Below are 16194 nucleotides of genomic sequence, written 5' to 3'. Positions count from 1 at the left end.
GAGCCAAACCCACTGAGTCACTGGCCATCTCCAACAGGCACTTTTATTATTTGACACATTGAAGAGTATTAACCAGATAAATGCTGCTTCAATTATTTCAATCATGCATGATAAGTGTCAAGAAAACTCCCAAGCCCTGATTCTTGGATGATTCGCTCCAGAGGCTTGTGAACCAGAAAGCCAGCATTGACAAGTTGCCAACATGTGTTATTTTGTCTTTTATCCATGCAAATGCTACTGAATTTTCCCTAATCTCTTCCCCAGACTCCCTCCCAGTTTTAAATGTACACCATTCTCTGATACTTCCACATAGGGAAAGATGGATTTGGGTGAGAAAGAATAATGCACAAGAGAAAGGGCTTTACAAATCTAGTTCTCCTTGCTACCCCGACCACCAGTAAACATTCGACTCACTTGTGCACTCTTCACTGGTCAGGGGCTTACCACTTTTTATTTTTGTACTAGGGATTGAACTACTCAGGGATTTTAATGGAGCCACATCAGCAACCCTTTTTATTTTGAGACAGGGTCTCACTAAGTTGCTTAGGATCTAAGTTGCTGAGGTTGGCTTTGAACTTGCCATTCTCCTGCCTCAGCCTCTAGAGTTGCTGGGATTACAGGTTTGCGCCACCATGTGGGCTCTCCCTTCACAGCTGCTGGGCACTTTCTCATGACTTTCAGAGGGCACTTCCCACATTCTGCACCAGGGTTATTTGTGTACTTTTTTCTCCCTATGAGCTTGCAGTTTTGCTGGGGAAATAATTAAGGCAGCATTTAGCTGGGCTAAAACCCTTAAATGTTTCTAATTTGAAAGTCTTAGTGCTGACAGATCCATAATTCAAGGAAATCATGAGTGTGGGGAGATGTGACTTCAAAGACATCAGGGCCAGTTTGGAATGAGCTTCAAGAATAGAAGTCTGACTCTGACCTTGACCAGCAGCATGATTGCAGTCCTGGCCTGGGATACCTTACTTCCCTTACCTGCAAGACAAAGGTACCTGCCTTACAAAAACATCTCACTAGCAGCCAATGAGTTCATCACATGGAGTGATGGAAAGCTGCAATGCTTCCAAAGATCTCAACTGCTCATACTTCCTGTGTGATCCCTCTCCTCTTCTTGCAAACATGTTCTTGAGAAAAACCCACACCAAGGACAAGGTGTGTGGGTAAAGCCGATGAGAGCGTGCCCAACTGTCCACCGAGTATCGTTTTGGGTGGACGCTCCCTCTGGAGGCATCCGAAGGGGCACGCCTCAACTGTATCGGGGCCTAAGGCTTGTGAAAGTGTCACTCTTCACAGGACCCAGAATCAAATACGTGCTCCCAGCGAGAGAACCCTCACCTCATAGGAAAACCTTCAAAGCAAAGCTAAAAAAGATTGATTCTTCAAAAATAGAACTCAATGGGACTTTCTGATTAGATGGGGACCTCTGGGTATAGTCTCACTGTCATGGTATGAAAGTGGGGCGATGCCCTTCAGAGCCCAGGCCTGCACAGATGAGTCACAGCACACGAGCTCTTCCTGCGCGACGATGGGTCCCAGGGCTTTCTGCCTTCTGTTACGCAGACCTGTTCACACCTAGGTGGCTCCTCTGCTAGACTCTAGCCTCCAGCCTCCTTAGGCCAGGGTCGCGGACTCCCCAGCACCCACCTGCATGGAATCTTTATACCTAGTTGCTTATTCATTTAGAAAGTTTTCTTACTGACCATCAAATGGTCAGACTCCTGACCATTTGAACCTTTTCTCTCTACCAGTGCTGACCGAGGAGGACACTCTTGGCTTTGAGGTGGCGATTCTTCAGTGTCCACAGGATGTACAGCTTCTTTGGACCATCATCATTACTCCACCCCTGATCATCAGATGTTAAGAAAGTCTCTCATGTATTTATAAAGTGTTTGCCGTGGAACATTCCTCTAGTCCTAGAAGACTTCTAGAGAACCAGCCCCGACTGCCATTCTGCCTCCACAGTGGGGATCCTTCTTGCCGTCTGTGCCCTCATCAGGGGGACGTGTCCTCCCCCCTCACAGTAGCTCTGTCACTCAATGGCTGGGAGTCATCCTTTAATCCACTCCCGTGCCTGGCTGCTCCTACATTCCTTTCCAGAGTGGCAGGAGAAGAGCCCCCTCCTGTGTCGATGACGAGGTCCCAGCTGTGCTCAATGAGTCTCAGCAACCACAGGGATGGAATTCTCCCGAGCCTCGCCTGCCCTGGATTCCAGCTCTTCTGCTAGGCGGCCTGGCTGAGCATGCTCAACTTCAGTCTTCTCTTGAGTCAAAGCCTCCTTCACCTGGTATGCTCTGGCCTGCGGGGTACAGGTGCCCTCCTGACCTCAGAGAGTCACAGGTGGGTGTGTGGGAAAAGCTCGGGGCCTAGGACAGCTTCCGGGATAGACAAGCATCGGTCAGACCCAATCTGGAAGACTGCCTCCTACAATGAGCTCCTCAGGCTTCAGTGAGGGCAGAGCTGCTTTGCCTGGCACAGTGAACAGCAGCTTGGGGTGATGTTCCAGTCGGCTGAGCTCCCGTCTGGAGCCTCACACTGGATCAACCCGTGGGAACATTCTGCAGAGGAATATGCCTGGCTGAGAGGGCCCCAGTGGACCAGGGTGAACAGACAGGGTGTAACAGCCATAGCTGTTTCCTTGTGTGCGTAGTGGCTGTATTGAATAACCCCCAAGTGTTGCTCCTTGGTATGAGGCTTTAAGTCAAAAACTTATGACATCAGGCAACAAAAATCCCTAAAGATGTCATTGTGGGTGATCCCAAGGGCCCCTTAGAAAACAGTGAAGAGCTCCACCAGGGCTCCCAGGTTGGGATCAGGCAGGTCAACCTGTACTCCTGGATACTCATCATGCTGTCATTCATCTTAGGTCAAAGAGTCCTGGTCATGCTGACATGGGATGTGTTTCTTTCCTTCTATACTCTGCAGAAGTAAAAAATAGTTCACAGAATGGGAGAAGAAATTTGGAAGTCCTATGTCTGATATGTAGTTTATATCCAGAATATACAAAGAACTTACAATTCAACAATGGACAAATAATCCAATATGAAAAATGGGCAAAGGATTTGAAATACATTTCTTCAAAGACATTATATGACCAGTAAGCATATGAAAAGATACTTATCATTAACTTTATCATTACACATCTGCTAGAATGTCTGCAGTCAAAAGATAGCCAGCAAGTGTTAGTAAAAATGCGTAGAAATGGGAACACTCACACTCTGTTGGTGACAAAGTAAAATGGCACACCTGCTGTGAAAAACAACTTGACAGTTCCTTAAAAGTATGAGCAGAGTTACCATATGACCCAGCACTTCCACTCCCAGGCATATACCCAAGGAAAAAGAAAAATATGCCTGAACACATACACATTATTCATAGCAGTCCTGTTCATACTCTCCCCAAAGTGGAAACCACCTAAATGTCCATCAACGATGAAAGGATAAATGTGGTCTATTCATTCAATGAAACGGTACTCTGTAAAACCAAGGAAAGAATTACCGATGCATGCTACAACACGGACACACCTTGGAAAGTCCCAAGTGACAGGAGCCAGACCCAAAGCCACATATCCTACGACTGCATTTATATGAAATATAAGAAAAGGCCCATCTACAGCAATAGAAAGGTTCATGCTTGCCAGGGTCTGGGAGGAGGGGGAGAGGAGCAGCCACTGCTAACGGGGTTTCTTTTCAGGGTAATGAAAACACGAGGCAACGCTGAAGGTTGAACACTGCTGCCCACGATGCAAATCACTGCATCACTTGAAGGAGTGAATTTTATCACATATGAATTAGACCCCAACAGAAAGTCAACGGAATGAAAAAGATGAGGTTTGGGAGTGGCTTTCACCAAGGAACACATAATCATAAGATTTTTCATTACTTCAGCACTAACCCTCACAAAGGGTTCCCAGGGCAAAGGTTGCAGGATACTCACTCTCCAGCTTACGCCACCATCAATAGGGGCCACCTGCCTCTCCCCCAACCCCAATGTCCTGTGTGGGAGGCCACCCGCCCAGAAGATGAGCATCCTCTCTCAGCCTTGAGTAAGGGGGTGCTGGTCTGGCATCGCACGCCTTATGCTGTGCAATGCAAGTGGCCTCCACCTCGCTCTACGAATAAGTCTGCTCTAGCCCTGGACTTGGGCGTTACCCAATGGGGCTGGACAACCCCCCTTGAAACCTTATCCCCTGCCTTTTTTGGTGAAGAACATCATCCAAACTCCTTTGCGTGTCCCCTATAAAGAGATTCTGGGTGCACAGTCTCTTGCCTTCCAGCAAGGAAGCTGACCCTTAAGGTCTCAGAGCCATTCTACCCTCGATACGAAAATTACTTCTGTGTCCTGTGCTTTCTCGCTGTTTCCTTAGCTTAATGTTGCAGCCAACCCAGTTCATGTCAGTTTGGGTCGCTGACAAGAGTCCTAGACTTCCCAGAGTGTGGACCCAGCTCTGCAGCTTTGCTGCAGAGAGGGAAACAAGTTTGGGAAATTGGAAGAAAGCACCACTGTTTTCATGATGACGAGCTGAAGTGAAGAACAGGCTTATGCAATTTTGTTTTGGTTGTTTTTTTTTTTTTTTTTTTTTTTTTTTTATATACCAAGAGTCCCCCTTCTCCCTCACTTATTTTGGTTTAACAGTCTTCGCCTCACTGTGGCTCCAGTCATAGACCGGTGTGAGCCCCAGAAAAGGTAGACAGGTGTCTGTTCAGGCTGGAGGGGCAGGGCGCCAAGAGGGCGAGGTTCTCTCCAGGACAGGGCAGTCCTCATCGTGCCTTATGCACGTTACAATGAACATCTTTCTCAGCCACTGCACAGCATTTCAAATTGAATGACACGTTTTCATTTTAAGCCAGACACCCAGAGAGCCATAATTCTTAGGGAGGATAAAAATAGACAGGTGGCCTGAAGTCTGAGGGAACAGGCTGCCACAGACAGCTGCTGCCGGCTGGCAATGCTACAGTCATCCCCTCTGGCCTGGCGGGACTTAGGCACTTTGGATGTGTTTTAATTTAGGAGCAAGGGTAAGAATTCCCCCAGGGACGCAGGCATTTTATCCTTTCATCATTGATGGACATTTAGGTGGACACTGTGCCTGGAAAGCTTGGACACGGGCAACAGCCCTGTGAAGACTATCTCTGTGATCTTGGACTACATACGCACTTCCTTCCCCTTTGCCATTTTCCTCCCTTTGGGCCTGTGCATAAGAGAAATGCAGGATGGCGGCATAAACTGTAATTCCCCTAATCAAAGAAGCCCACTGAAGTATCCCTGGGAAACAGCTCTGCAAAGCTGTGAGTTACTTGACGAGTGAGCCCGAGTGAAGTCCCTTTGCTGTGTGGGGCTGTCAGCAGTGGAGAGGTCGATTCTTTTTAGACAACTCCCAACAGCCTAGGCTCCACTCACATCTTTCCGGTCCCTTGAAGATCTTCCAAATGAATCTCTCTATGCTCTATTACACTGGTTGATTTCCTTCCACAGCTGAGACCTTGCAGGGCATGAGGCATTCATAAAACTTTACTTGATTTATCCCAAACACAGCTGAAATACCAGTCTCCTAGCTCAAGCAGTTAGGCAGCAGCACTGTTTACTTCTTCGTCATCAGTGAAGTCACCCAAACAGTAACCCCGGCCGGCAAGAACAGAAGGTTAAGCAAAGAGGCCGAGTCTAAAGATTCCAGTGTGGGAGTTTTTCCCCTCAGCTCCAATCCCCACCACTTCTCATCTTCCAAATAGATGCCATTGTAGGTGCCGTGGCCTGGGAGTGGCAAGAGGATAAGGGGAGGATCTAGACCAGATAGCCTGGAAGGTCCAACTCCACCTCAGGACTAACCAAGGGCCATAAAATCATGGTGCTGCTTTCCAACACTGAACATTTCCCATGGCAGTTCAGGGAGGAAACCCTCTCCTGGACCCTTGAGCGAAATGTGCTAAGGCAGCCAATGCAAGGCTGCGGAGGGAGGGTGTATCCTGGATCTGAGCCACCCACTCACATCACCGCAGCAGGCAACCTTTTCTGTGATACCAGAAATATACCTGTACTTCCTTGTACTTCCCATAACACCTGTAATTACAGAAACAAAAGGTACAGGTGTACTTGTAATTTCCTGAAGAAAGAAGTCTGAAACAATTAGGACAGCGGGAAAAGACGTCCTTCTGACACCTTGAAAGAGGCCAGCAAGGTATGGGCATCTCGACCCTGCTGGCAACTCTGACCCTGCTGGCAACTCTGAATGCAGCCAGGTGGAACACACAGTAGGAGAAGCCACCTTCCTCACGGGTCCAAGGACTTGGAGGGCACATGCTCTTAACCTGCCAAGAAGCAGCAGTCTGAATTAGGGGAGGAGCACACCTGGTGTGCCAGCAGGCTATGAATGGGGGACTGAGTGGGCAGGGAAGCCCTCTTTAACTTGCTGTCCATTCCTGGATGCTCCCTGGCTGGCAGTGTCCTCCCACTCCTCCCCACGGATCCTCACCCTCCCCGCTCTTCCAGGCCCAGCTCTAGGTGCAGTTTCTCCCACATCTAACACTGGTTTTGTGGTGGTCTCTGCTTCAAGCCTGTGTCACTTCTAGCTGTGGGCTCCTGTTGGGCAGGGACCAGCGCAGAGCTGGATACTCCGTATAGTGTGAGACAGGCAGGAGAAAGATTGAGGGGAAAGACCCACAGAGCCAAAAACTGTTCATTCTACATAAAGCTTTCTACATAAAGCTCACGCCAGACCCCAGAAGTAAAGCCCCTCCCCACTCTCCCATCTGTAAACAGACCATTTCGCACTGTGACAGCAAACCCAGTAGGAGTGCAGATGGCACACACTGTCACTCTGATTTCACACAATGAGGGTGTGAGGAAGCTCAGCCGATGAATCAGAGCTGGCACAGATGTGCACAGACCTCTGCCTGGGCAGAGTCTGTAGCCTCTTCTTGATGTCCAAGGAGACTCCCCAGAGGGACACCTTCTACAATTCATTTGTCCTGCTACTGTTAGAAAGTTCTTGGTGAAACAGGCGACTTCCCCAAGATTCCACCGGCCTCAGACTACCTCACTGTCATAGGCTTCTCTTGTTTTTTCCATGCTTCCCACTTTACAAGCCCCATTAAACCAGAGAGAATTATATACAAAGGTCAACACCTTGGGGTTCTCTGTTTGCCTTCAGGCCTCTTCATTGAAAACACCGGTATGGCTCTTTCTTGCACCAGTTTGAAACAGGATATATTAGTTCTAATTACAGACTTTGGTGCTGGGGACCAAACCCAGGGCTTTGCACATGCTGAGCACATCCTCTACCACTGAGCTAAACCCTCAGCCTCTAACTTTTAAACTCGCCCTTTCTAGTTGTAGAGCCCTAGGAATTTCAGTATGCTCTTTTTGAGGTGGCTATACACATTGGGTTTTCACAAAAACAAAGCTAGAAATTTCTGGTAAAGTTGTCTTCTACCCAGATACCTATGTCCAAAGGGAGGCAGATTCTTGCTTATATCTTGAGTGATGTAACAAGCACTTTACTAAATACTCAAGTTCTGTCACTGTGCTGAAGACTTTGATACATTATCTCATTCCTCACAACCAATGAGGTGAAGATACTTAAAGACAAGGAAACCTAGGCTCAGAGATTAACCTGCCCAAAGTCACCCAGGCAAGACGTGTGGGAACCAACACCTGAACCCCAGGCTGACTCCAAAGCACAGTGTTCAGCTACCATGCTGTTTCAGCTTTTGCCTGGGCTGCAGTTCCACCCCCTGAACTCCTACACACAAGTTGGCAAGAATAGGAAGCCAGGTCTTGGGTCTGGGCTAGGCATAGGGGGAAGGTCTCTCAGGACCCCAACCCACTCCTCTGACAAACCTCTCAGAGTGCAGCACTTCACTGACTTGAGCAGTAAGATGCTCCACAATGACAATACAGCATGGGACAAAGGGGCTCCTTTTCTGAGCCCCATCATGAAAGCACATCTTAGAGCATGAGACACCTCACTCACAACACCGACATGGCCATGCCACAACATCCCTCTGCCACAAACCACTTTTGTTACAATTTCCAACCCAAGTTATTTCATTAAAAACAGTGTATTGGTCAATATTCATCAAAATTATTTCCTGACCCATGAGGGGTTTGCAACACATGATTATGAGAAACACTGGGTTAAAGACAGAGGACTAAAGAAACCCTTTTGGTGGGCAAGACCTGCCTCAGGAGCCCAGCAGACACAAGAGCTGGGAATAGGAGTGGAGCCAGCTGCCCACGGGACATGGCTGGAGACCGGTGGTTTGGCAGTAACCTAAGGTCCTCTCCCAGTTCAACTGAATGATGGTAAGTCAGATCTGAACCCTGTGCTTATAGCAGGCACCTGAAGGCAGTGGAACTGATGACTACAGTAGCCTGAACTCAGATCTGAACCACTGGGCTCCAGCTGCTCAATCAAAAGGCCAAGCAGGGCACAGTGGGAAGGGAAGCCAGAGAGCAACTGGGTTCCCATAGTCCCCTTTGAAAGGAATGCTGAGCCTCCATCCAGAAGGCCAGAGCCTCCCCACTCATTAGCAACAGGTGGTTAGTACTTGGGTTCAGACCCCAGGGTCAAAAAGTGAGAGGGACCCCAGGATAGCCCCTGCTTTTTCCTAAGTAAGGACAGATGTAGCTAAAAACAAACAAAAACCCAGCCTTTAGTCTTGCTCCAGAGGACCACCCTGCAGGGTTTTAGAAAGCAGAAGGAGCAGACGCTTTTACTATTCCCTGATGCCCACTTCTGGCTTCTTCCACCTCCTCATAGAAGAGACTTCCTAGGACAGAGGGTCCTCGTGGGCAGCTCCACAAGGTCTGTGCTGCTGTGCTGCTCAGCTCAGCCCCAATTAATGGCACATGTTTGGCTTGTAGGACAGTGGCATAGTGTATCTCACGAGAGCAAGAGAAGTCACCACGCACCCCTCCACACACATTTCAGGCAGGTCCAGGGGAAAGCCACAACTTATTATGGCTTCCCCAGGCTCCAGATTGCTTCAGTGTCTTATCCATACTACAGGTCAACCATGAGGATTTTTTTTAAATTTGAAGAAATTCAACTTCCTACCACATATTTGATTCCCTATTAAAAATTAAAGGGCTTGACAGCAGTAAACAGGAGGAATGTGATATATGCATACCAGAGAATATTATTCAATCTTAAAAAAGAATGACATTTGGTCACACATCACAACATGGACATGCAGCCACGTGAAATACTCCAGTCACCAAGAGGACAAATACTTTAAAACTCCATCTGCATCAGGCATCCAGAGTTGTCAAATTCAGAGACAAAGCAGAAAGGTGGTTGCTAGGGCTGGAGGGAGGGAATGACGGGTGCTTTGGTTTGATGTGGGATCTCTCTCAAGGGCTCATGTATTAGAAGCCTGGTCCCTGGGGTGGTGGTTTGGGGAGGAGGTGTAACCTTTAGCAGGTGGGGCCTACTAGAAGGTCCTTAGGCCAGCTGGAGATGCTGCTTTCAGAAGGGGTCAGGAGAACCCAGTTTCTCTCTGGCTTCCTGTTTGGTGACGTTCTCTCTCCTTCCTAATTTTGGCCTTTTAGACTCTTAAACTAGAAACCTTTTCCTTCTAAGGTTAGCTTTCCTGAAGTATTTTGTTATGGTAACAAAAAATGAACTACAACAAGGAGTAACTGAGTGTCTGTAGAGTTTCAGTTTTGCAAGCTGAAGGGAGTTCTGGAGATGGATGGTGGTGACGTCTGCACAACAATGCCAATGTGCTAATGTCACTAAACTGTCAACTTAAAAATGGTCAAGATAAATATATTTTACCAAATAAAATGAAAAAGATACAAGGGCTATGGTGGGCAAAGAAAGGAGGGATCCCTTTTGAAACACTACCTAGCTCATCATCTAGACCAACACAAACTTGAATTTTGAAATGCTGCTTCCAAATATCTTACTATATTGATTCCTGTGCCATTTCAGGGCCAAATGAAATTCTAATTGCTGTCAGCATCCCAATTTGGGCCCTCCACTTTTTTAGTATCTGTCTCCAGCTAACAGTATATTTGAGACCCCGGGGGGCACACCCTCTGGCTTTTCTATAGCATTCCCTTGGGCACGTGGCTGGCAGGCACGTTACCTGGATGGATAGCCAGCTGCACTGATGCGAATCGTCTCCAACACCCCACAGGCTCTGAGCTGCTGCACGGCTCTCTTTGGGTCAAAGCTGCCAACAACAAGATAAGCAATGAGCGAGGCGGGATGAGCATGTGCAGGAGCCTCATTTACAGAACGTTAGGGATGGCCGAGATGGTGCTTTACTGAGTTAGGGATGGCCATGCACAAGGTCGGGGTACAGCACAGGCATTTGAATGGCAGGCGGATGAGCCATCTCGCCATCTCCAGTTCTGTAAATGAGGCTCCTGCACATGCTCAATCCCGCCTCTTCTTTGCTTATCTGAATTCTGCCCACTCCCCCTTCCTGAGCTTGCCCTATTTCCATCCACATGGTGAAGTATCTTAAATCAATGTCCACACCATGTACCCTTGGCACCGTAATCCTTACTTAGCCCAGGGGTTAAAAAAATTTCAGGCCTGGCAGACCTGCGTTGTACTTGTGATACGGCCACTTACCAGATGCAGGCGTAATTTGGGGAATGAAACCACCTCTTTGGGCCTCAGTACCCTCATCTATGAAATGGATAACAGTACTCATTTTCCAGGGTTAGTATGAGGATTAAACGTAATGGCCCACGAAAGCAACTAGAGCACTGCCTGGCAGAAGGGCACGTACTGTTGGCTAGGATAGGTCATGACAGCTGCTCAGTTAAGAGTCATAGAAGAAGAACTTACCTTCCTAACTCCATAGAAAATGGGTACCATCTTCAAACACTGCCATGCCCTACGATGCTAAGCCTAGCACTGAAAACCCAGCATCTCTCGCACATGCTGAATGTGTGTGGGGGGAACAGATACCATCAGACCTTGTCTGGGTTTTATGAGGGCATGTGTTTGAAGGAAGAGAGGGCACAGAGCAATGCCCTAAGGGGCAGTGTAGGACGCGTGGTGAAAGTATTCATAGAAACCCAAGGGGAAAATGTCAGGTTGGCTGAATGACCAGGGAGTCCCCAAGAAAGAATTAAGCTGATCTAGATTTAGTCACTACTTATAATTTGCTAAGAACACTGCTCCACTCCGTGAGTAGCAATGAGGAACAGATGCTCCCTTTCCTTCTGGCTTCTTGCAGCTCAATGGAAACTCAGGACCAGGCTTTTGTTGTCTGAAAGTAGAAGGGCAGGAGCAAGGATCCACCAGGCTCACAGCCACAGATCCGGGAGATCATAGTGACTTTGGCAGAACCCTTGACGACGTCACGAGGCAGCCTGCTTTCCTCAGTAGTCAAAGGGAGTTGGGGGCTACCAGCTCCAGGACCTGCAATGTCTCAGTGGGTACCCCTTTGCCATGTCATCACCTGTCAATCTCCCTGACAGAGGTATTCTTTTTCCAGAAGCTGGACCCATCTAGATTCTGAAACTCTGCACGACAGAGTTGCTGCCCTCAGAGTCCTATCTCTCCACAAGATTCCGTCTATGTCCTCCTATCACTCTGTATCTGCTTAATTCCTAGCCATGCCCCTCTTGTGCTGAGTGCCCCACGGGTCTGGCACATAGAAGTCCATCAATACAGCTTTTGGCAAATGGTGCCCTGAGCTTGCCAGAGCTCAGTGGGTTTTCAAGCTACTGATGACTGCAAGCTACCACCGCATTTGCAGGTGCACTGTGGTTCCCGAAGGCCCTGGGTCTCAGGAAGCACTCACACCTGCTTCTGGCCTGCACCTACTTCAACTTCCTCACTCTTTCCCCATGACCTGCCCAAGTCCTACCTCTTCCAAATACCCAGCTCCTCCATCCTGTCTCGCTGATCCCTCCAGTACCAAATAATGCTGGCCCCAGTGACCCTGACACTTTGAGTGTGTAAGGCACAATTGAGTGCTATTATAATCCTGAGCTACATAATCACTTCAGATAATTTAATTTCATCCTTTAAACTAGAACCAAAGCTCTGAGGCATGAGGGTCTCATAGGGCCAGAGGAAACGCATGACTGAGCAAGTCACCACATGACTACCCTTTCCCAATGCCACACTGTCTGGTTTTCCCGAGTATTCCATGGGATACAGCACTGTTCTGGGATCAGATTGTAAGGAGCACCTCAAGACATAAAGGCTGCTGGGTCCCTCAAGTGACCACATGTGGCCTTCAGAGTCTGCTGTCCACAGGCTCTGCTCTTCTCACTCTAAGGTGAGCAGCTGGGTCCTGAGTTATAAGGTTGTCATGCTTGAGCTTTGGAAAGACGCTCTGTGGCCTGCAGGGGACCTCTCCAGGGTTCCACACCCAAACATAGAACCCATGTCCTCCTGCCCACCAGCATCTTCCTCTGCCTGGCACAACCACAGGGCCAAACAGCCCCCTGCACGTATAGTAGACAGAGCATGCGCAGGGGCACCTGAGACCCATGTGCTCTATGGGTCCAGCTGGGGTTCCTACTCCTTCCAGGCCTACCTCCATTCCCGCAGGAGAAACTAAGATACTTCCTGAAAACTAGATCCTTCCTTAACCATATTTCCCTTCCCAGCCACAGCCCTTCCTGCTCTGCTACACCCCCACAGCATGCCTTGCAACCACTGGGCATCCAAGTCCTGGACTGTGTCCTAACAGTCAGGCACCAACTTGCTAGGTGTAAAGTCATATCACCAAGCATCGCAGAGGCAACTGAGAACGGAAGAGGGGGTAGCCAGTCTTCCCTTGGAGCCCAACACCATACATAGAGCTGGACCCGTGCAGGCATTTAGCCCATGGTTTTTGAACTCAGCTTCGTGAGGAACTCTGCAAAGCCACTTGCCTCCTCACGCCTGCTCTGCCTTCTGAATGGTGACACCGTCCTCACTGTGCTCTGGGGAAAGAGTGAGGCTACAGGAGAGAATGTAGTACGGCCTCAGATCTGCCACTAAGGACTAGAGTCACTGAATGAGGCCCGATCTCTTCGTAACTGATTTTCCTCATTCACAGGCAGGAGGACATCTGCCTGTAACTCGTGTGCATGTTGTAACAATCATGTGATGTAAAAAAGGATTTTTTAAGAGAAAAGGAAAAAGATACCTGTAAGGACAATGTTGCCACCCCCTTTCCCTGTTCACAGCCTCAGAAAAGGTATAAAACCAGCTAGCCTTCTTCTGAGCTCCAACCTGACCTCTCCAGAAGAAAACAAGTCCATCTGCCTCCTGGAGTCGACACGAGGTGACCAGAAATGGAAAACCAGCCCTTCTACCATGAAACTGTGGAGGACCCTGGTGAGGAAATTAACATGCAACTCTGGGACTGAAAAATCACCTGGTCAAAATGCTGAGAGCCAGGTTTACGCTCCCCGCCCCTCAGTACATGTGTGGGAACAGAGGAGCACCAGCTGCTGGGTGCAGGTGAGAATCCCAGGGGGTCAGAACTGGGCTGTGCCTCGGCAGTCACAATCAATCCATCTGCACCCCTTACCCTTTTCTTTGAGCTTGAAGCTCACAACGCTGCCCTGAGACCCTGAGACCAGTGGGTGGGAGTGCAGGAAAGTCACACAGGTCTTTCAGCAAGTGGCCCCAGACTCTTGACACTTGTCCTGGGCTACCTCCTTCCTGGACACTTCACTGTTCCCATGTCCCTGAGGCAGTAGCACTCTGAGAGCTGCTGACAGCCACTTCTGTGGCAATGCCAATTATTGTGATGGGTAACTCCTTAAGCACGGGGGACACATCAATGTCATTCTGCCTGGCCTGGCCCAGCAACTACTGAGATAAGATAGATGTTTCTTGAGTAAAAGCACAGGGAAAAACACTTTTATATAAAGAGTGTTATCAAAGCATTCAGTGTGGGAAAGTGGTTCTCAATGGGGTTCTCTCAGTGGTTCTATGCCCCCAAGAGAACACTTGGCAATATTTTAAAAATCTCAGTTGTTCTCACAGTGGGGGGGGCGGGGGATGCTCCTAGCATCTGGTGCACAGAGGCCAGTGAAGCTTCTCAACATCCTACATGCACAGGACAGGCTCCCATGACCAAGAATCATCTGATCCCAATGTCAACAGTGAAGATGAGAAACTCATTTCCTTCTAGAATAAGGTCAATAATGTATTTAATCACACAAACATTCCCCCACCCCCAAATAATCCCCAATCATTATCTCCTTGGATTCTTTCATCAGGGTATCTTAAAAAAACAATTAACAGCAAAAAAGAGTAGTTTGTGATTAGCCAAAGAACCAGTAATGAGCCAGGGTTAGAATTCAGAATTTCTGGCTTGGTTTAGCATTCTTCCTTTGGTCCCGAAGGAAAAGGAGGGTCTTAGAAAAATGGTATATTAGGACTAGAAAGTGCTTTCAAAATCCCTGGCTCCTCCTCTCATTTGGGAAGAAAGCCCTGCAGAGCGCTTGGATGGTTCCAGGAGCCGGTGAATGAACTGCCCAAGGTCACAGCTGGCTGGGGTAGGACGGGTATGGAGTCCATCTCTACTCTCCTAGGCCCTGCAGGATGCTCTGCAATTCACACCTGAGAGTCTTCCACACACGCTGCTCTCTCATCAGCCTCTTCTAGAGCCTGCCAGTAAGCGGACACCATGCGGGGGGATTCCTAAGCACATCTCAGAACTTTGGAGCCAGAGAGAAGAAGGAGCAATCAGATGCTTCAAAGAAGGCCGAGTGACACATTCCCTCTGGCTCTCTTCCACTACACTAAGCCCATAGATGCAAGTCCAGCTTCACTAAAGCAATGAGAATGGAAGGCAGTTTGGATATTCTGAGAGTTACAAAAAGAAATTACACTAGGACCAAAAAAGAAATCGTGGAACAAATAGGAATAGGTGCTTAAAAAGTTAACAGTACACCTTCTCTGGCCCAAAGGAATGGCACATGTGAAGGCTTAAAGTACGGGAAGAAGAAATGCTGAGGTGAAGAGAGGCCATTTCAAGGGCCTGGGGCAGCATTCCAGGCAAGAGCGATGGGGCTCTGGGGATCACAGTTCTAAACTAAGGTCCATTTCTCAACTTCCACATGAGAGAAAACATGAGGTACTTGTCTTTCTGGTCAGGAATTAGGGGATAGGGTAGGTAAAGGGAGAATGGATTATCAGCCTGTGCTGTATGCACATGTTAAAATATCACACTGAACTTCATTATTATGTACAATTGTTACGTGTTAATTAAAAACTTAAAGGAAAATATTGAAGAGGATCTGGAACAAGGGGAGAAGAAAAGAGACCAATGTGTTAGGTTTTCATGTATACTCCATGGGACTTGGACAATGACCAGACACTGTAGTAAAGGAGAAGGAATAATCGAGGGTTACACTGTCCAATAATGGTAGCCACTAGCCACCTGTGGTATGTGAAGTGAATGAAACAAAATGAATTCAGTTTTTCAACCATATTGGCCAGGCTTCAAGCAAGAACCAACAGCCACATGTGACCACTGGCTGCTGATTGCAGAATATACCCATCCTCACAGAAAGTTCTACTGGACAGCACCTGACCAGAGGTTCACAGTTTCCAGTGTGGGCAATCAGGTGTGGTGGGTAGATGAGGCATCAGGATGATTATGCCATTTTCTAGACCAGAGACCAAAGAAAGGATCAAGAGCCTGGTCCTTGGCCATCCTGAATGGGATCTGGCCCATGAAGCTCTGATCTGGAATTTGGCAGAATCAAAGATGGACACAGAAAATTGAGAATTGCTGTTACATGACTGACCTCACCAAGTACCTGGAAGTACGGATAGAACTTCAAGAAACAGTCTCAAGGTGTGGGCAGAGGAGTGGGGGGAGCACCAGCAAGGGTGGATACTTGGAAGTGCAGCAGCCGAGTGAGGGGAGAAGCAGGACCACCTGCATGTCCCTCTCTCTACCTGCCATTTGACGGCCGTTTCTTCAATGCCAGAAAAGCATTTCCTGCCCATTTCTGCCATCCTGTCTGAATTTAACATTTGCCAGCAGAGACGAGGCTTCCACATTTACTGATATACTTCTAAATGGGCCTCTATTTGACTCAGGTGTGTGCATTCCTCAGCAACAAGGCAAGCTCCAGCGGATGGGGAACTGTATCTTCTCACCCTGACCATTCACCATGCTGGAGGCTACAGAGCCTCCCAAGGCTGAGCCCGCCCTGTTGCACCCGGACCTCCAAGGTGGAGTGAAGGGGGCTGACCAAGCCCAG

At 48.3% G+C, this 16194-nt stretch overlaps 1 protein-coding gene across 1 annotated transcript in view; it reads right to left on the bottom strand.

Annotated features, from left to right (window-relative positions):
- Myo5b (myosin VB) overlaps nt 1–16194 on the bottom strand; it is a 194017-nt gene that overhangs the window by 72429 nt on the left and 105394 nt on the right. The window contains exon 17 of the mRNA XM_077105607.1: nt 10095–10181. Within this exon, the coding sequence (XP_076961722.1) occupies nt 10095–10181 (87 nt within the window). The remainder of the gene's footprint in view (nt 1–10094; nt 10182–16194) is intronic.

This window comes from Callospermophilus lateralis, chromosome 17, assembly GCF_048772815.1.
Source record: "Callospermophilus lateralis isolate mCalLat2 chromosome 17, mCalLat2.hap1, whole genome shotgun sequence".
Classification (NCBI taxonomy): domain Eukaryota; kingdom Metazoa; phylum Chordata; class Mammalia; order Rodentia; family Sciuridae; genus Callospermophilus; species Callospermophilus lateralis.
This window is presented reverse-complemented; position numbering and strand designations above follow the sequence as displayed.